At 39.9% G+C, this 21,840-nt stretch overlaps 1 protein-coding gene across 1 annotated transcript in view; it reads left to right on the top strand.

Moving 5' to 3' along the window:
• PRIM2 (DNA primase subunit 2) overlaps window positions 1-21,840 on the top strand; it is a 127,549-nt gene that overhangs the window by 68,791 nt on the left and 36,918 nt on the right. The window contains exons 7-9 of the mRNA XM_074153768.1: window positions 1,590-1,657; window positions 9,523-9,595; window positions 10,701-10,886. Of these exons, the coding sequence (XP_074009869.1) occupies window positions 1,590-1,657; window positions 9,523-9,595; window positions 10,701-10,886 (327 nt within the window). The remainder of the gene's footprint in view (window positions 1-1,589; window positions 1,658-9,522; window positions 9,596-10,700; window positions 10,887-21,840) is intronic.

The following is a 21,840-nucleotide window of genomic DNA, read 5'->3' as shown; positions in this document are numbered from 1 at the left end:
AGGTTCATTGTAAGACTTTTGTATCTTGGAATTTCACGTGGTGGTCTCATGTTTGGATGGGGGGGAAGGAAAACAGACCAATTCTTAGACATCAACCTATAAGTTGCCATCTTTTTACCTTCATCGTTACTTGAAGAACCACTGCCAAATCTTAAATAATTCTAACGTTCATGTAGTTTTGCAGTCATTGCATGCTTTCTGCGTTCTCAAACTGTTACCTTCTTCATGCCATATGAAAATGTCCTGGGTTTGTGCTGTGCTTGCATGAATTTGTCTAAATTTCATTTCAGAGTGATTGGAAAAAGACTGCAGAATTTCAGTTTGGATGCTGTAATTGGGTTTATCTCTTTTTTTTTTTTTTTTTTTTTTTTTACATCAGATTCTTAGCTGTTTGAAAACACTAGCATTAATTTACCACCACCTTTGTAAAAGCTAATTTTATTTACAGGGTGGCTGGCTCACTCAGCTTTTTCTGGGGTATATTTATTTATGGGTTATAAATAGAAGTTGCAACCTGCTAGTTAGTCCTACTTCACTGCTTGCCTTTACTGGTGTGTTGGAGCCAGCAAGGTGAAGCTACACCGTCGATGCTAAAAGTTAGTTTAGGTTTTCATTTTCTTTTAAGTAAGATTTTTAAAAAGTATGTATAACTGTATGCATGTTATTTTAAATTACCTGTAAAATACTTAAGAAGTTGATTTATACAGTGTGAAATATGTTGACACTTTAAACTTGTGCGAAGGTAATTTTCAAAATACAGCCTAGCTTGGCAGCAATAGGATCATGAAATCCATGTTATATTAAATACTTTGTATTAGATGTATGTCAGCAGTATCAGAACTGCTATGCTTCTAACATTTATGGGTGTACTGGTATTAAGCAAATTTAACACATATTTTTCCAATTATTTTAGTTAATATTCCAATTATCTAGTATTCTGCAATAGCGTGACAAGTACTTGTTGATTTATAGACTATTAGGCTTATTTTTTCAGAAAATGAGTCATGAAACAGTTACAAGAAAAAAGTATGTATTTAGTTTAGGACAGTCAAATTACGAAATACAAGTTCTGCTCATTTCTAAAAAAGCTCTTTACACAGAGGCACTATGTAAAAGTCATATAGTGCTAAATATTTATATAACAATATAATTGTTTTTCTATACAAATGTAAATTGTATATAATCTGTCTTAATGGACTATGTTTACATTATGTGACTGCTAGAAGGCTGTCTAGGTAGAATATGACTTCTAGTTCAAATATGTTTGGAAAAAAGTATACTACTTTCAGTGATGTTTTGTTATTGAATTCAAATAACATTGTAATTTTAGAAAAAATATTTTTCACCGCTTGACTTTGTTAACTTGTAAATATTTCTGCTAAGTTCAGATTCTGGAAGGTTGTGCTCTAGTTATTTTTAATAATAAAAATATTTTTAATATTTTAATATTTACTTTTAATATGTATGTCTTGTCCAATGTTGTGTGAAGTGGTAGCAACACAGGGTGATTTGTTACATCATTCCTGCTTTGTGCTATCAATTTTTTTGGAAGCTGATATTTTATTAATTGAACTTCTGTTTTCTTCTAGCTGACAGCACGATCGCTGCCTTCCATACAGTCTGACGAGAGACTACAACCTCTGCTTAATCATCTCAGGTAGCATAAACTGAAAGCCAGAGTGCATTCTTTCTACAGATTAAAATAATTGTACTGGAATGTTTTAGCTACAGTTTTTTTCAGACACCTCATCTGTGCAATTGGCTGTGACTGGAAAAAAAACCCTGAAAGTATACTTTCAATTTAAGAAGAGCTTTTATAAATGATATGAAACATAATTTACGGAACTGGTGTTACTTCTAAGAAAATACTTGTAGTTTTTATGAAAACTTTTTGTTTTAGTAAGTGCAAAGCTGTTAGGCTTCCTTATGAAAAAACAAATTCCAAATTACACTGCCCAGGCAGTAATTTGCCACCTTTGTTGCAAATATTTTATGCTCTGTGATCTTTCTGGAAGCTTTCTACGTCACTGTCATTGATGAATGGAGTCTTATTTTCTTCTTTTAATGGACCTAAGGAGAAAGCTGAAAATGTGAACCATTAATAGTACTCTACAACACAGCTGAAATAATCTGCCTCTATCTTTGTAGTATTCAGTATACAGAAGCTTTCCACTTACTTTGAATGCATTTGGAGATGAAGAGTAAGAAAAAATACTTTTCTGATGTTATTCAGGTTAAGTATAGACCTGGTCTCTTATATACGTGATTGCTTTTTACCACTTTATAGTGTTTGGGAAAGTTTTCTTACTACGGTAGTATGCAGGAGGACAAAGACCACACAATTAGAAGGAGATGCATTGGCTTAGAATCATAGAATCATAGAATGGTTAGAGTTGGAAAGGACCTTAAAGATCATCAAGTTCCAACCCCACTGCCATGGGCAGGGACACCTCCCACTAGAGCAGGTTGCTCAAAGCCCCATCCAGCCTGGCCTTGAACCTCAGGAAGTCATTTAATCTAGCCCCTGCTCAATGCAGATCCGGTTAGATCGGGTTGCTCAGATATTTATTCAGTTGAATTTGTAATATCTCGAAGAGTAGAAATTTTCTTAAATATTGAATGTTAGTAATGAAAGCTCTGTTTTTGACCACGTGCAGCCTTGCATTAAGATCAGTGAAATGATGTTGGATGAATTAGAAATGGAAGTGGTGAGGCTCCATCATGACAGCACTGTACCAGAATCAGGATGCAGATCTAGTTAGCATGCTCTTTGTTTTCTGTGGTGCTCTACTTCTTGAGGTATCTGTACCCAAAATCTGACATTTTCTTTTGATCAAAAAAAATTCTCGTAATTTTTATTACATAGGAACAGCTTCATGTGTTACTGCTTTTAATGTAAATCCGAATAGGAAAAATAGCTTTCATTGTATCTCTGCTTATTTACATATGATTGCACTTTGCTCAAGAGCAATGAATGAAATAAATATTGCAGTGTAACGGTTATGTATTTGGTTAGGGGATACTTCTGAATGCCAATAACAGTCCATGTTTTTATTACCATACATCTTACCGGGATTTTAGAAAGTACGCCTCAGTGGCATACCTCTCTCCATTTGAAGCCAAAGAGCAATTAGGTTTGCCTTTTATAAATGATGCTTTCTAGGAGTCATTACTGGGAAATTTGAAATTTCTTTCATATGCTATGCATCTATGTAAGCGGAGGAGCCTTCACTATCACAGCAATCACAATCTTCTCTGCACTTTTTTTTTAATATGAGAAAAGGAAAGGTTGCAAAAAAAGCTAGTTTAACGTCAGCTATTTTAGCAAGGATACTGTATCCTACATTTCTGCAATAAAGTATTTTTTGCACATTCTTATGTTAACTTTATGTATGTTTAACGACTGGTAAGTTACTTCCATTTTGCTTTTGTGAAAATGGAAGGGCTGTTCCTGTACATTTTGTCACCAGTTGAAAAAACTACAAAATTGCTTCCGAGTTGCCTTTTTGGAAGTTCCTTTAAAATAAACAAAATACCTCAAACCTTAGGACTTAAAAAACAAGCTTTGGTAGTAAAGAGGCAGATGAGCAGATAGGTCTTCTCTGTTACTTGTTTCTGTGAATCGGTGATTCGTTTTTGCTTCATCTTGCTCATAACAAAGGAGAATATTAGTTAGTTGTAGGCTTTTCTCTACCTTCGTTGTGTGAATTCTTACAGCAGTATTTTAGTTATGGCATGTGTCAATAGAGCTTCATCAGGAGAGCAAAAGCTTAGACAGGAACGTGTGAAAAGAGCATACAATTGAAGGTTACAGAGTATTGTTTGGTTATTAATGTCCCACATATTTTTTGGCAGCTATTCGTATCTGCTTGTGACTTTTAAATTAGCTAGTCCTCAGAAAAGGTCATTTTACTACGGATTATGTCTGCATAGTTATTTTAATCCATGCCCATTTCTTAAAACGGACATAACATGTATTTTGTAATTGGGCTCTTCTGGACTAAATATGTATTTCATCTATGACTTCGAACCTCTTTTTGTCCTGTTCTGTTTCATTGGTGCTTTCTAATATTAATTGTACTAGGAAAAAAAAGAGAACATTTTTAGTTAAAATATTTGGTGCAAGATTGTGTTTAGGGATTTCACATGTTCACAGTAGGCTACAAGAAGATTTAAATTGCTAAAACTTTAGCAATTTAATAGAAATGGAAACTTTGTCTAGATGCTTGAGAAGAACACTTCTGTAGCTTCTGCTTTCAAAGGAGTTTTAATGGGTTTTGTCATAAAATTACAGGGTCATAACACTCTACTGTTTAAAATCTTCGGCAGGAATAATTTCAAGGATAGACAAAAGCTGTCGTGTGTAATCCCATTGAACTACTATAGGGCTGTGCCTGTACATGAATTAAAAGGAGAAGCTGAGCTAACTTTGTTTAGTCTGGTGAAGAGGAGGCTTAGGGATGATCAAATAGCAGCCTACAGCTGTTTGAAGAACAAACATTACGGTATTGGATTTCTTGATAGTGCCAGAGGACGTAACAAATGACAGCGGTCACATATAGCAGCTTGGGAGGTTTAGATCGGACATTAGGTAAAATGTCTGTGCTAGAATGATAGCGCAGCAGATTGCCCAGAGATGTGGATTCTTGGTTCCTGGAAATTTTTAGGATTCATCTGGAAAAAGCCATGGGTCACCTGACTAGTATTGGCAGTAGTCCCACTTAAAGTTGGGGGGGGTGGGAATAAATGGTCTTCGAACATCCTTTGCAACCATAGATTTTATTAAATCTATCTTCAAAAGATAGTTCATAAGGTTGATACAGAAACCAAGTGTTTTGCAAGACTGGATTTTTTTTTTAATGGATAACGCAATACTCACGCAGACATGTTCGCCCTCTGTCTCACGCTTATCTCACAAGCAAGTAAAGAAGAATGCACACCTCAATAGACTGATGTCATTTACTATCCTCAACATAGAATCACAGAATCACATGAGGTTGGAAGGGACCTCTGGAGATCATCTAGTCCAACCCCCCCTGCCAAAGCAGGTCCACCAAGAGCAGGTTGCACAGGAACGTGTCCAGGTGGGGTTTGAATGTCTCCAGAGAAGGAGACTCCACCACCTCTCTGGGCAGCCTATTCCAGTGCTGTGCCACCCTCAAAGGAAAGAAGTTCCTCCTCATGCTTAGGTGAAACTTCTTATATTCAAGTTTTTGCCCCTTTCCTCTTGTCCTGTCACTGGGCACCACTGAAAAAAGACCGGCCCCATCCTCTTGACACCCACCCTGTAAGTATTTATAAGCATTGATCAGATCCCCCCTCAGTCTTCTCTTCTCCAGACTAAACAGACCCAAGTCCTTCAGCCTCTCCTCATAAGAGAGATGCTCCAGGCCCCTCATCATCTTTGTAGCCCTCTGCTGTCATCTCCACATCTTTGCTAAATCTCATGATATGCTAACACATCTGTGAATGACACAGTGTTTACCTGAACGATCCTAGAGCTAGAAAGACGTAGATCCCATTCTTGGAAACAGTGATGTAGTGTTCTTGGTCAACAGCAGTGTGAATATGTGTATTGATCTTTGGTTGCAAGATATGTTTAGAAAACTTTTGGTAACTAAGATTTGGATTTTGGAAAAACAAATTTTGAGTTATTGAGTTAGGCTGAATGGAAAGAAACAGGAGTTTATATATGGAGGTAAAATAAAATTGTTTTTTAAGTGAAAAGTGAAGACATTGCTTCTTGCATTCCAATAAATCACAAAAAGAAATTATGAAGAACTGTAGATATTTCTAGGCGAGTAAGAAGTAACCTCAGAAGCTATGTGGAATGAAAGAAAGGATGAGTCCAAAGTAAGAGCTAAAACTGGAAGCAAAAAAGAGGAGAAGAAAGTGAGGGTGATCACAAACCTGCTTGATTTATGTTGAAATGTGTTTTCAAACCAGCAGTAGGAAGCTGTTTGGCAATGTTTAATGACATCAAAAAATGAGGACCGTTGTTCAGAGAACAAAGGATAGTCTTATTTTTTTTTCCCCCCAAGGTTTTTGAGATTTTTTTTTTTTTTGATAGAAATTTAGAGAAAATAATGGCAGTCCATGGAGAAAGAGGTGTGATTTTTTTTTTTTTTTTTTTTTTTTTGTGATGAAATCAAGGGATGTGGTGAATCTCTACTGTAGAAAATCAGAAGACCTGATACCTTAAACTGCAAACCCAGTCCCTTGAGCTCCTTGGGACAGGAATCCAACAGCTCAGCTGCCAAAGGCTACGTGACTACTGCTGGCTTCTCTATCCTCAGCTCCAGTCTACCACATCTTCTGGCTGGTTAGAGCATACCCTTTTTCAGAGCACCACCTTTGATGGCAGTTTACAGGGTTCAGCTCTTTGGTGAGTGGCATCAGGTATCAAGAAACTTTGGCCTTGCAAAGGTCACATGCTGGTTTTCAATGTAAAAATGGGGAAACATTTGTTAAAAACTTTTCCTGTTTGCTTACCATGCTGAGATTAGTTGAGCTTTTTGGAGGCTGAAAACTATAACTTTTCTTCTGCCCTGCCCTGCCTTGGCAGTGGGTTTTCTGTCCTTGCAGTAAAGTTTGTTACATCTGGATTTGGTAGAAATCTGCAAGATTCAGAGAGTATGTCCTCTTTTTAGCAGTAACTTCTGAAGTCTTATTTTGTTCACTTACTATATAGGAAAACTTTTGTGTCTTCTCTTTGGACCTCCTCTTCCCAGGCCAATCCTTTCTATGGATGCTGGGAAGAAGTGGCTTTCTTTAACTGAGCAAATTTTTTCACTATTGGTATGATTCTAATAAATACTATAGGGTACAAACTGATGATCTGAAGTGATTATGGTAGGTTAGGAAATTACCAGCATTCATCCTGGGATGTGATAACTTAGTGAATGGTCATTTTCCTAATTGGCTGTTTACAAAATAAAATGAAGTTGCCTAAGCAACAGCTGTTTTCTGTTGTTCTGTGCTTCCATTGTAAAATTTTTGGGACCATGTTTCTTGTTTTGTTTGTAGTTTGCCTAAGTGAAGTGATGCAGACCTGATTTTACAAGGAAACAGTAATAGACATACATATTTACAGTAGTAATAGATATACACAGCTCAAATACTCTTTAATTATTTATCCATTGTTGTGTAATGAAAAAAAATAATCTCTTAAGTACAGTGAGCTTGCCTAGTGTTCCAGTGTGTTTCAGAAATAAGACTAAAGAACAGATGAATGCATGTATAATTAAACAAATTATTTGTACTGCAGTAAAAGCAACTATTAGGTGTATGCTTTTCACACTTTGTAGTATTGGAATGTCACAAAATAATCTTAGCCCAACTCCTTTTTTTCTGGAGTTAACCTCTGTATATCTTCAGAAGATCTAAGAAATTATCTTTGCAAGTTACTTGCAAAAACCCCTCTTTCACAAAGAAATTTGTTCTTACCCATACTTTGCAACCTGATTTTGGACCAATATGCTGTATCCGAAGCTTCTGGGGTTTTTATTGCCTGCTGTATTGCCAGTTCTTGAGTTTGGGTTGGGTTCTGCTGTAAGAATTTCTCTTGGCCTCCTCTGCAACCCTGCATATATCCTCATTCAAGAAGCCTATATATTTAAAAGCAAAAGCTGGGAGGTAGATGTTTGTATTTTATTTGAAGTTACTTTGGTGACAACGTCTATGTGACTGTCTCTGCTGTAGTGTAGGGCTACCTGAATGTAATGGAGGTATCAGAGGTAGCTTCGTTGCTTCATCGCAGTATGAATGAAAGATAACACAGCACACGCAAAATCACGTGCTACTCTGGTTAGACAGCCGCTGTCAGGAGTTAACGTGTTTGTATGTCAGTACTGCAGAAAAAGCCTTCCAGCTTTTTATTTGGTACACTTAAGTAGTTTTCAAGTTTTTACTTTTCCCTTACAGTAGATGTTCATAGTGATACATCAGTTTGTTTCCTTGTTTGCTACTTGTGCAGCATTTTAAAAGTACAAGGGGTTCTTGATTACTGGAAGAAAGCAAAAGTGGACTCTGCCTTCACAAAGAGTAAGGAAGGATCCATGCAACTATAGATTGGTCAGCCTCATCTCCATTCCAGACATAGGAGGGACAAGAAAGTGATCATAAGTGGTCAGCATTTTGTGAATGGGAAATTATGCTTGCCCGATCTCATAGCTGGTCTTTTTATCATAGAAGGCTCAATGGAGGCGGGGGGGAAGCAGCGGATCTTGACTTTAGCAAGGTTTTTGATACTGTCTCTTGTAACATCCTGATTGACAACCGATGAAGTATGGGCTAGGTAGATGGACAGTGAGGTGGACTGAGAACTGTCTGAAGTGCTGTGCTCAAAGGTTTGTGATCAGAGGCATTAAGACCAGCTGGAGGCCACCCACTAGTGTAGTACCTCAGGGACTGATAAAGGTTCTTATAAAATTTATCTGCTTCTTTAATGTCCTAGGTGATGGAACAGAGTGTGCAGTCAGCAAGTCTCAAAGGATAGAAAACTGGGAGGAAAGGCTTACACCAGATGGGTGAGCTGCCTTGGACAGGCTGGAGAATCAGGCTGACAGGAACCCTAGGAAGTTCAACAAAGGGAAATACCAAGCCCTGCATCTGGGGAGGAATAATCCCATGTACCAGGATAGGCTGAGGGCTGAATGGCTGTGAAACAGGGTTGCAGAAGAGGACCTTGGGATCCTGGTGGACAACAAGCTGACTATGAGCCATCAATGTACCCTTGAAGCAAAGGAAGTTAACAGTCTCTTGGGTGGCACTAGTAAGAGCACTCCCAGCAGGTTGAGGGAGGTGATCCTTCCCCTCTACTCAGCACTGGGGAGGCCGCATCTTGAGGTCTGTGTCCAGTCTTGGTCTCCCTAGTACCTATGAGAAGAGGCTGAGGCTGTTCAGCCTGGAGGAGATAAATTTCAGGAGGATGTCTGTGTGAATCTTATCAGCATGTATCAATAGATGTCTGATAAGGGGGGAGTAAAAAAGACAGAGCAGTGGTATTCAGTGGTAGGCCAGGAAGCAGCGGACATAAACTGATTCACGGGAAGTTCCACTTAAATATGAGAAAACACTTTTTACTGCCAGGGTGGTCACATACTGGAACAGGTTGCTCAGGAGGTTATGAAGTTTCTGTCCTTGGAGATGCTGAGAACCCAGCTGGATGAGATGCTAAGCAACTGCTGTAGTTAACTCTGCTTTGATCAGAGGGTTGGACTAGATGATCTTCAGAAGTCTCTCTCAACCTCAACAGTAGTGTGATCCTGTCATCTGAATTCTGAATGACCCCTCGCCACTCCTTTCAGATAAAGGGAGGGAGGATTTCTTTACCATGTAAAACCACCTCTAACGTTGGTTTTATAAATCTTAATTACTTACGTAACTGTCAAATACTTGGTTTTACCTGTTATAAAATAATTGCAGCCCTTGATTGGTAAAATAATTTCTTTCTAAATTTTCTAAACTTTAAAAAAAATGAACAGTTTTAAATGGTGCTGTACTGTTTACTTTGTTTTTCAGCCATTCTTATGTTGGCCCAGATTACAGTGTGCAAAAGAACACTGGAAAAATTTCTCTAGAACAGATCGATGCTGTAAGTCCTCTATGTTTATTGAGCTGTATTGTGTGTTGATACGTAACTTTTTAAATTCAAGTACTCTATGTGCAGAAAACGTATGAAGTCTTTCTCTTATTTTGATTCCTATTTGCTTTGTAACTCTTTTGAGAACTACTTAAATGAAATTGTGATAAAGTTTAAAATGGAGCAGAATTAACTGAAAATGCATCTAATCAGGATTTAGACTGGAGTTATAATGAATTGCTTAATTTGCTGCTTAATTTTATGTACTTTCATAGATACCTAACATAATTATAGACAGTTTAACAAAATTTCCTTGTTTAATAATTTTGCAAGCCATGGTGTTTAGTTTATCATTATTGCGTTGCATTATTAGTCTTTTCAATCCTCTTTTTTTGACTTTTGACTTACAGAAGGGTTTTTCAAAACTGGGAAGTAAATAAAATAGATTGTAAAACCACATCATGGTGCCGAGACAATTAAAAACACGTTACTACTCCTTTTATCTGAACTTCAGAAATTTTGTTCTCGATATCCATCTTTACCATGACAGTGTTCCTTTGGTAGTGAATTCCATGACATGACTCAGCTGTTGAAAATAGAAATGCCAAGCCCAAGTAAACTTGACTATTACGTTTTTTTTGATCTCTGAGATCCTGCCTGATAAGAAATAGTATTTTTCAGGGGAAAAAACCTGCAGATGAGTTGCAATGGATTTTTCTCCTGCTTGTAGTTTTTAAAAGATGTTTAAAAAAAACCTATCCCTTCCCTCAACCCCCAAAAACTCTAACAGAGGTCACCTTGCCTTTCCAGAAGCTGAAATAAGGAAGAAGCAAGAAACACTGTAATGGTACTGTGCATATATTTTTCCTGACAGCAATTAAACCCGGGTTCCTTTGTAACTGAAGACAGTCTGATACTGCCACATGTATTACTCTGGGTTTTGTTCTTAAGATGGCTATTGGATTGTTATCATCAGCCCCAGAGCACTCTGCACGTTCACACCTTTTTCTTCCAGCCATTGGCATTTTCAAGTGGAGCTAATTAATAATCACAATAAGCGTATATCCTACAGGTTAAATGATCAGTGTGCCTTAAACACAATTTTTTCTCTGGACAGCTTTCTGTGAAGTCCTACCCTCTTTGCATGCGGCAGTTGCACAAAGCCCTACGTGATAACCATCATCTCCGTCACGGAGGCCGTATGCAGTACGGGCTGTTCTTAAAAGGCATTGGCTTGACTCTGGAACAGGCACTGGAATTTTGGAAGAAAGAATTTATCAGAGGAAAAGTGGATGCAGACAAGGTAATTCAACAAATGAAAAATACCTAAATAGGTGAATGTGAGGATGTAGTTAATGTGTATATTGTGCTACATATTTGAATAGATGCTTGTTAAAGTAGATAATTAGGCAAAAGGCACAGTAATGTCTTTTAAAGGTGTCATTTTTCACGTCTTTGCTTATGATTTTATTAATTTTGTTGTTCATTCTCATGAAGCATGGGGAAAAAGTGCAGGCCACAAAGAAGCTTTTGATAGATGAGGACTAGAAAGATCTTACTTTACCACTAAATCACTAGCAAACCAAATATGCTTTATGAAATACAGGCACTATGTGACTAATTCACCAAGCAGGTAAGTGATCAAAAAGAGCACAGAAAAAAATATTAATTGGACAGCTGTGTGTGAGGTGAGCTTGCTTTACTAAATTTAAAGTCTAAGAATAAAAGAAGAAACCAGAAGTGAACGAAGACAGAAGAATATGTTCAAGGAAATTAGTGAGAAAATGCTGTTCTGTGTAACGAGCCAGTATAATTGACATAGAATCATAGAATCATAGAATGGCTAGAGTTGGAAAGGACCTTAAAGATCATCTAGTTCCAACCCCCCTGCCATGGGCAGGGACACCTCCCACTAGACCAGGTTGCTTAAAGCCCCATCCAGCCTGGCCTTGAACACTTCCAGGGATGGGGCATCCACAACTTCCCTGGGCAACCTGTTCCAGTGCCTCACCACCCTCACTGTAAAGAATTTCTTCCTTATATCTAATCTAAATCTCTTCTCTTCCAATTTAAAACCATTGCCCCTTGTCCTGTCACCACTCTTCCTGACAAAGAGTCCCTCTTCAGCTCTTCTGTAGGCTCCCTTCAGGTATTGATAGGCTGTTATAAGGTCTCCCCGGAGCCTTCTCTTCTCCAGGCTGAACAACCCCAGCTCTCTCAGTCTGTCTTCATAGGAGAGGTGCTCCATCCCTCTGATCATCCTCGTGGCCCTCCGCTGGACCCGTTCCAACAGGTCCATGTCCTTTCTGTGTTGAGGACTCCAAAGCTGGACACAGTACTCCAGGAGGGGTCTCACGAGCGCAGAGTAGAGGGGCAGAATCACCTCGCGAGACCTGCTGGCCACACTTCTCCTGATGCAGCCCAGGACACGGTTGGCTCTCTGGGCTGCCAGTGCACACTGCCTGCTCATGTTGAGCTTCTCATCCATAAGCACTCCCAAGTCCTTCTCCTCGGGGCTGCTCTCCAGCCATTCTCCACCCAACTTGTATTTGTGCCTGGGGTTGCCACGTCCCAGGTGCAGGACCCTGCACTTGGCTTGGTTGAACTTCATGCAATTTGCACGAGCCCACCTCTCCAGCCTGTCTAGGTCCCTCTGGATGGCATCCCTTCCCTCCAGCGTGTCAACTGCGCCACCGAGCTTGGTGTCATCAGCAAACTTGCTGAGGGTGCACTCTATCCCACTGTCCATGTCACCGACAAAGATGTTAAACAGTACTGGTCCCAGTACCGACCCCTGCGGAACACCACTCGTTACTGGCCGCCACCTGGACATTGAGCCATTGATTGTAACCCTTTGGATGCGGCCATCCAGCCAGTTCCCTATCCACCGAGTGGTCCATCCATCGAATCCATGAGTTTCCAATTTTGAGACCAGGATGTCGTGCGGGACAGTGTCAAATGCTTTGCATAAGTCCAGGTAAATGACGTCAGTCGCTCTGCCCTTGTCTACCAAGTCTGTGGCAGTATTGTAAAAGGCCACCAAATTTGTCAGGCACGATTTGCCCTTGGTGAAGCCATGTTGGCTGTTTCCAATCACTTCTTTATTCTCCATGTGCCTTAGCAAGGATTTCAGGAGGATCTGCTCCATGATCTTGCCAGGCACAGAGGTGAGACTGACCGGCCTGTAGTTTCCCGGGTCTTCTTTGTTTCCTTTTTTGAATATTGGAGTTATGTTCCCTTTTTTCCAGTCAGTGGGAACTTCACCAGACTGCCACGATTTCTCAAATATGATGGAGAGGGGCTTAGCAACTTCGTCCGCCAGTTCTCTCAGGACCCGTGGATGGATTTCATCAGGTCCCATGGACTTATGCACCTTCAGGTTCTTTAAGAGGTCTCGAACCTCGTCTTCTTGTACTGTGGGTGCTTCTTCATTCCCAGAGCCCCTGTTCCTGCCCTCCGTGACTTGGGCAGTGTGGTTAGGTCCCTTGCCAGTGAAGACTGAGGCAAAGAAGTCATTCAGTAGCTCAGCCTTATCCACATCCTGGGTGACCAGGTCTCCCGTTTCCTTCCGGAGGGGACCCACAGCTTCCCTCGTCTTATTTTTATCCCTGATATATCTATAGAAGTTCTTCTTGTTATTTTTCACATCCCTGGCTAGATTTAGTTCTGCCTGGGCTTTCGCTTGCCTGATCAGGTTTCTGGTGACTCGGACAGCTTCTCTGTATTCTTCCCAGTCTACCTTTCCCTGCTTCCACCCTCTATAGGCCTCCTTTTTGGTCCTGAGTTTGTCCAGCAGTTCCTTGTTCATCCACGCCGGCCTACTGGCTATTTTGCCCGATTTCTTCTTTTTTGGGATGCACCTCTCCTGAGCTTGGAGGAGGCAATCCTTAAATACCACCCAGCTTTTTTGGGCCCCTCTCCCTTCCAGTTCTTTTTCCCACGCTACCTTACCAATCAGATCTCTCAGGAGATCAAAGTCTGCTCTTTTGAAGTCCAGGGTAGCCAGCTTGCTGCGCACCCTCCTTGCTGCCTTATGAATCTTGAATTCTATCATCTCATGGTCACTGCAGCCGAGGCTACCCTTGAACTTGACATTCCCGACCAGCCCCTCCTTGTTGGTGAGGACAAGGTCCAGCACTGCTCCTTTCCTCGTTGGTTCCTCTATTATTTGCAGAAGAAAGTTGTCGTCGACACATTCTAAGAACTTCCTGGATTTCCTGTGCTCTGCTGTGTTGTCCTTCCAACAGATGTCGGGGTGGTTGAAGTCCCCCATGAGGACCAGAGCGTGTGAGCGCGATGCTGCCCCTATCTGTTTGTAGAGGGCCACATCCTCGCTGTCACTTTGATCTGGTGGCCTGTAGCAGACTCCTACTGTAACATCACCTGCCCCCGTGCTCCCTTTAATCCTGACCCATAAGCTCTCTGTCTTGTCTTCACCCATCCCCAGGTGAAGCTCCATACATTCCAGCTGGTCCTTGACATAGAGGGCAACACCCCCTCCCCTTCTGCCCAGCCAGTCATTGGCCTAACCCTTGCTAATATTTTTGAGAGTATTTCTGAGAGTGAGGAAGGTGTAATGTGCCTCTGCTGTCTCTTTGAGAGCATGAAAAACATATGCTAATTTTTGGAGGTTTGTGATCTGCTCTGTACATTTACGCCAGTTCTCAGTCCTAAGAATCCTTGGCGCACAACTTCAGCCTTCAGCAGGAAGGGAGTTACCTTGAACCCATCAGCGTCGTACTGGTGTGCTACCACCAGGCTAACCACACGCACAAGGAAAATTTGGACCAAAAAGAATTCCTCCTGTGCTCTGGATCACTGATATGGACAGACTCCAGGGCTCATTGATAAAAGCACTGTAGAAAAGTTTGTAAGAAACAATCATAGAATCATAGAATCATCCAGGTTGGAAGAGACCCTTGGGATCATCGAGTCCAACCATCTACCCTACACTACAAAGTTCTCCCCTATATCATATCCCCCAACACCACATCTAAACGGCTCTTAAACACATCCAGGGATGGTGACTCAACCACCTCCCTGGGCAGCCTGTTCCAATGCCCGACCACTCTTTCTGTGAAAAATTCTTTCCTAATGTTCAGTCTAAACCTACCCTGCTGGAGCTTGAAGCCATTCCCTCTTGTTCTGTCATTAATTACCTGTGCGAAGAGACCAGCACCAACCTCTCTACAGTGTCCTTTCAAGTAGTTGTAGAGAGTGATGAGGTCTCCCCTCAGCTTCCTCTTACTCATACTAAACTGTCCCAGCTCCTTCAACCGCTCTTCATAGGATTTGTTTTCCAGGCCCTTCACCAGCTTCGTTGCCCTCCTGCACTCGCTCCAGCACCTCGATATCTCTCTTGTATTGAGGTGCCCAAAACTGGACACAATACTCCAGGTGTGGCCTCACCAGTGCTGAGTACAGGGGCACAATCACCTCCCTCCTTCTGCTGATCACGCTATTTCTAATAGAAGCCAGGATGCCGTTGGCTTTCTTGGCCACCTGGGCACACTGCCGGCTCATGTTCAATATTTTACCTTTAGAGAGGAATCTGTAAAGTATATTGTAAATGAAGTGTGAAACCATGTATTCAGTGGGGAAAAAAAAATAATCCAGTAATGCCTACCAAGAAAGCATTGAAACTGGTAGAGGTGCTCTCTGTTGTTGGGGGGAATGATCATGTGCTGGCATGTTTACAACAGAGACTAATGCGGAGTGCAAAATTAAATGTTTTTTATTTTTTTCTTTAAGCACTGTAATTAAAATTACTCTGCAAATTGCTAGGCTAAGAGTGCGTAATGGTAAATTATTGTTGTTCAGATGATAGGATCAACTGTCACGTGGTGGTAGATGTGTTACTTCTGACTGAATGGTTATGCCAGTTGGCTTCATAACCTCAGTGTTATTTTAAAGCTTGTTTGTTTTTTCTATAAAATATAATCTTACTCTAAATAGATATTAATTCCCATAGATACTTTCACATCCTGTTCTTGCTTAAAAAATAACTTCCCTTCTCTCCCTTTCCAAAAAAGAGGAGATTAACTCCCAGTATGCTTTTAAATTCTTGAAACAAGAAAGTAATGAGTCAAGATGAATTAAAAAATTACAGTACAGCTGTAAAAATCCTCTGATAGTTGCAAATAAAATCCTCTTTTAGTGGAGCATGTTACTTGGCTCTTACTGTTTTCAGGTCTATTTGTATAGTTAGCCTGCGAATATGAAATCGGAGACCTGGAAGATAAGATAACTTAGAACCAAGGAGAGAATGAAAGCTGGATCAGGTTTTTTTTAAGGCATTATTCAGTTACTTCTTTAGCTAATAGCCTGGAAGCAAGGTTTTGATACAGATGCATGACTTTAAGGCAACTCGTCACATTTTGCTTTTCTTTGCTACATACATACTTGTGATATATATTATATATATTCTTTTTCTTAGCATATTTGGTGCATGGTGGTGGTACAAAATGCTCTCTTCTAGTACTCTGATTATTTTCCACTTTTTACAGAAGAAACAGTTGCTAGTTTTGTGCTTCTGTGTTGAAAAGTAATTTCTTTGACATTGCTATTTGATGTTACACTGATTTTTATTATTGTTGCATATGCTACTGAAATGCATGTGAAAACTGTGCAAGAGTTTGGGTTGTTTTATTAATTTCTTCAATAAACCTCCAAAACTTAAGTATTACTATATTTACAAAATTATCCCAATGACAGAACAGCTTTCTTGTCCTTGTGACTTCTTATTGAGAATGAGACATGGCTCTTTAGCCCCTATGCTATAGGACTTTCCTGGGGCGTGTGGTGGCATTCAGGTTAGTGAAGCCTCTTACCCTTCCTGACTTAGTTTTCCAGATTATTTTACTGCAGTTTCATATGGCTTGCTGTTTTCTGTAGGAGCTGGTCGCAAGTGGCAATGAGCAGGTTGTTTTCTAGTTGTCAGAAGTTCCTGTCTGAGGTATGCATCTTCATCCCTTCCCACTAGTGAAGGTCCTCATGACAGACATTTTCCTGGGAGAAGAAAGAGGAAAGTTTACTCAGACGTAACTTTGTTCAGAATCTGTGATTCGTAAAGAAGAAAACCCTTCACAGTGAAGCTTTTGAGCTTCAGTTGATTATTAATATATTCTAGATGTTTCTTCCACACATGAGCATATATGAAAGTGAGGACAGACAACTTGCCATCTATATACTGCATCAATATGCAAAGGAATATATCTGGGATGAAGATACATCCCAGTGAGGTAGTTCCAGTGATTTGATTTTCCTGGCTCTTCCACTTCTTTTCTAGATGATCTTAGGAGGTCCTTGAATCTGGATTCAGGAGTGAGGCTTTACTTTGATTGAAAGCAACTGGTGGTGAATGTTTCAACCAGAGCTAACCAGAAGTTCCATGAGGGGGAGCTTTTACTAGAGACCTGAGGTCCTTTCCAGCCTGAATTATCCCGTGATTCTGCATCCAGGTCTGAGTACAGGTTGAAGTACATTTTTGTGAGGGCCAGCCACTAGAGGGAGACAAGAGCATAATGAATAAACAAATATAATGGATAAATGTAAATTAGAAAAGCTTATGCTATAATGCTTTGTAGATCTATACAATTATATTATTAAAAAAACCCTCATGTATTTAAATGAAAACAGAAATAGGCACTTGATAATCTGCTTTTAAGCAAGCAAAACTATCCCCAGTGCTGTTTATAACCATGGATGATGTGGTGGTTCTTTAAAGCCTCCTTAAATTCCCAGGAATATTTTCTATATTGGTCAGTTGGTTACATTTGGTTTTGGTATTTTACTTTCTCATTTTTTTGAGATTTGGGGGTTGATTTGCAGTGACATTCTTTTATTTGCCCCCTTAAATATATTGGGTAATGGTCCCTACTATTTTGGGAACATAGTTTGATTCATAAATCAGAAAAGGATCTTTATTCTGTCATATTTTAAATTATAATTCTCTAATTGAATGTTATTTGTTACTTTTGTTCTTGAATTATTTAAAATTTGCAAATCTGCAGCCTAGAGTGACATGTTGAACAGCAAACCACAATATTTAACATCTAAGAGATAAAGTTATAAATATAATTGAAATTCCTCTGTAGAGATTAGAAACTGATCTTATTTTAATTGTACATCAGTAGTACTGTAACAAAAATAGATGGCTAGGCTTGAATTCTCCTGAGATGCATAGAGGCTACTATAGAACTTTAAGAAAATGTTTGCTGTCTTCTAGGATATAAAAAAAATGTAATGAAAGTGCAGTATATATTACCTGTACGATCTTATCCCCCAGAAATCTATGGAACTGGAAGAGTATGTCATGGTAACAAAGCATTAATGGAGTTAAGCATATTGCCCTTGCTTTCTTTGGTTATCAGGGGACTAGATAGACAAGTTCTTGATTAAATTGCATTTTTGTGTTAAACTTATAAAATGAAATAGATTTGTGACTGTAAAAATTAGCTTCAGTGGAACCATCTACTATCTGTATTTCTCTTTTAATTATTTGAAAATTATAATTTCATACTCTAGTTGTAGTGAGATAGAACAAGTGAATTTTAAAGATTTTGAGTGAATAATTTTTATTCTGTATTGGCAAAATGACATTCTATGAAAAAACGTTATTATATGTTGAATGGCCTTGCTTACCTAGTATAACCGAGCAAGTCAAAATACTTCTGTGCTATGTCTCCAAATGTTTTTTGTATTCTACAAACAAAGTTAGTGCTTGAAGTTGCTTTAATAGCAAGCTAAAAGTGATTTTGTCAGAAGAAACATGAAAATGCATTTTCATTTCCATGACTCTCTTTGATTCCCAAACTTACTCTTGAATTTATATTTAACCTTTTCTTTAAATGCAACTTTGAAGAAAAAAAAAAACAGTAATGTGCAATTGTTATGGGAGTTTCAAGACAGTAGGTGGTCCAAGTGCATCCTAGGCATGTGGGCTTGAAGTAAAAATTAGTATTTAATTTGAATTTCAAACCTAAGGGCTAAAGAAAAGGAATTTCAGTTTCACTATTCCTGAGTTATTTTATGTAGTTTTGGTTTGGGGTTTGGTGGGTTTGGGGTTTTGTTTTTTTTTTGTTTGTTTGGGGTTTTTTTTTGGTTTTGTTTTTTGTTTGGGGTTTTTAGTATAGTCATTTGTGGCATTCCTCTGAATAGCCGAGTCTGTGAAATCAGAGTATTTGTGTAAAACCGTGAAGTGACTCAACCAAGATGCCGGTTGCTCAGAGCTAAGCAGCCTTTGCCGCAGTGATTGGAACTCCATAGTCATGTTAGTTTCCAGAAATCAGCTTTATTGGCAGTGAATCAATCCTCAGGAGATCTACTCCTTTCATATAGCTTCCTTAGTGAGTTTTTCTGCATGTAAATTGAAGGTGGGAGGTTAACAGGTGCGTTGTTCAAATGGGACATAGCTGTTGTTGAAGGTGATATTCATGTGAAGAGAGATTGCTGCTGAGAGCAATTAGCTGGCCTCATCTTGGCTGAAGTGGATAGTCTGGAGTTTGCTTTATATTTTAATAAACACTATGCAGAAGAGGTGTTCTGAGTGAATTTGTTTTATAGTTAAAATTTATACAACTAGGCATGAGAATTAAAAGCAAGACGTGAAGCTGTAAATGCAGCAATGCATTGCTGTTGTTGCACCTGAGTTAAGCTGAATTAGTTCAACTTTCTTGTTGGTTGTAGCTGGAAAAAGATTTTGTTTCAGAATCATAGAATCGTCTAGGTTGGAAGGGACCTTTAAGATCATCTAGTCCAACCATCAACCTAACTGATAAAAAAACCAAAAGAAAACCATACAACCCCCTCTCTCCCCCCATCACTAAACCATGTCTCTAAGCACTATGTCAACCCGTCTTTTGAATACCTCCAGGGATGGTGCCTCAACCACTTCCCTGGGCAGCCCATTCCAAGGCTTAATAACCCTTTCAGTGAATAAATTTTTCCTAATATCCAGCCTGAACCTCCCCTGGCGCAACTTGAGGCCATTTCCTCTTGTCCCATTGCCTGTGACTTGGGAGAAGAGACCGACCCCCGCCTCTCTACACCCTGCTTTCAGGGAGCTGTAGAGAGTGAGAAGGTCTCCCCTCAGCCTCCTTTTCTCCAGGCTGAACACCCCCAGCTCCCTCAGCCTCTCCTCATAAGACTTGTTCTCCAGACCCCTCACCAGCTTCGTTGCCCTTCTCTGGACCCGCTCCAGCACCTCTTTTTTGTGGTAAGGGGCGCAAAACTGGACACGGTATTCGAGGTGGGGCCTCACCAGTGCCCAGTACAGGGCGACAGTCACCTCCCGAAATTTTCCTTTGGCTATGGTAATTTGCTAATAAGAAGCAGTGAGGAGTTGGTCCCAAGTAATGGAAAATCCCAAGGGCTTGTGCTGTAGACAGCCATTGTTCTTCCCATTTGGTTCCATATGAACAGTTAGAGCTGAGCCTGAAAACTAGGAATTTCTTACAGAACCAGTGTGGTCTGGCCATGGAATTTAGTCCAAGGAATCATAATATCCTTCTTTAGCTGAATGGAAGTAAGCTTCAATTGCCATTAAAATTGGATTATTTTTGGCAGTAAGTGTATCATGGTAAGTATGTGAAGTCTATGCAAGATTCCTGCTATCGTATATTATCATTTTTGTTTAAAGCTGTGTTTTATGGGTGGATATTTGTCCTTTGTGTCCTGTGCACATTCATTTATGCTTGCTAGCATTCTGTTCTCCTCTCTCGTGGAGCACTTCAGAATTTTGAAACACTCAGATGAGTACTGTTGGCATATTACTGACATACTGGTCTGCATGGCTTGATTTCTTTAATTTGTTTTGTGTACCTATTGACCAAAGCAGTAGGAAAGAGATCTGTAATGGATTCTGGAAGTGAGAGGAATTATGTCCTGGTTTGAAGTAAAACAGAAACAACTTTCTGTTCAGTAATTTTACATCTTAGCCACGGCTATTCAAACTCTCTGAAATGGCATATTGTGGAGAAAACTGCTCGTTCTCAGAATGATAAGACCCATGTTTGTGCTCCATGCCAAGGAATGGTATGCAGGGAGGCCCTTGCTTATACTTATTGCTATAACAGCCAAGGTCAGCCAATTTCGTTATTTGCCCCCTTAGAGGGTCGGAAACGGAAAAACGTAGAGGGGTCACACCTGTGGGGAGGAGCGGACAGGACTGGTGACCCAAACCTGACCAACTGGGGTATTCCGTCCCATCTGCCCCATGCTCAGTATAAAAGCTGAGGGATCAAAGGGTCAGCCCCCTTCCTGCGATGGCCGACGTCCAGAGAGGACTCTGTTCATCTGACTTTGATCCTGATCCATGTGTTCCTGACTCCAGAGCTGGAATTCAGTTCCCATCCATCACTGAGTCCAGTCTGGGACCTCCCCAGTGCCTGCTGGTGACATGATTGTCATCCTGGGAGCTTGATGCTGTTTTGTATATATAGTATATATTTTCTTCTTTTTTTTTTTTTTTTTAATATTAATTCTTCATTAAAGTAGTTTAGTTTATTCTAAACCTCTAAATCTCCTTATCTCTTCCTCTCCTCTCTTTTTGCGGGGTGGGGGGGAGGGAGGAAGGGCTGTCTGTCAGTCTGGTTTTGGTAAATTTGGCCGAAACCATGACAAGTTAGAAAAGATGCTCACAGGAGTTGCGTTTGATTGTATTCCGAGAAGTGTGATCAAACGTGAATAACTTCTTGCAGAGTCCTGTTAAATTCTGCTAAGTCTTAGGAAGGAGCAGGGATAAGATTCCTCGTTGACTGTACCAGATGTAAAGCATGTCAGCGATGCCTGTAATCACTGGCCCGTGGCTAGAGGGAAGGCACTATCAGCGTTGTCAGTGTTACCTCTGTTTAGTGTTGCGGACTCAATCATTCTGGAAAGACTGCAGAAAATTAGCTCATCTAGTTAGAGCTGGAGATAGCTGTTTGCCTCCTGTTTAATTAAGCATCGTGAGATCAAATCAAAAGACTTTAAAGTTGTTTGCATCAGATGATGATTTTTATTAGGACTTAAAGTTAAATAGTAGTATGGAATTGCTGTCATTAAAATAACATGCCATGTTGTATTTCTGGACATTACTGCATGATATGATTAATAATACAAGTTTTGCAAAGCAGTTGATACTATTTCTACTTGTCTGACAAATAGGAAATCCTGAGTTTGCTGCAAAGGCATTTACAAGTAACATCTACATTGTTTACAGTACTCATACAAATGTGTGCAAGTTTGTAGGTGTTGCTGCTCCGACCTCTTCATTT

Source organism: Numenius arquata, chromosome 9 (genome assembly GCF_964106895.1).
Source record: "Numenius arquata chromosome 9, bNumArq3.hap1.1, whole genome shotgun sequence".
NCBI lineage: Eukaryota > Metazoa > Chordata > Aves > Charadriiformes > Scolopacidae > Numenius > Numenius arquata.
This window is presented reverse-complemented; position numbering and strand designations above follow the sequence as displayed.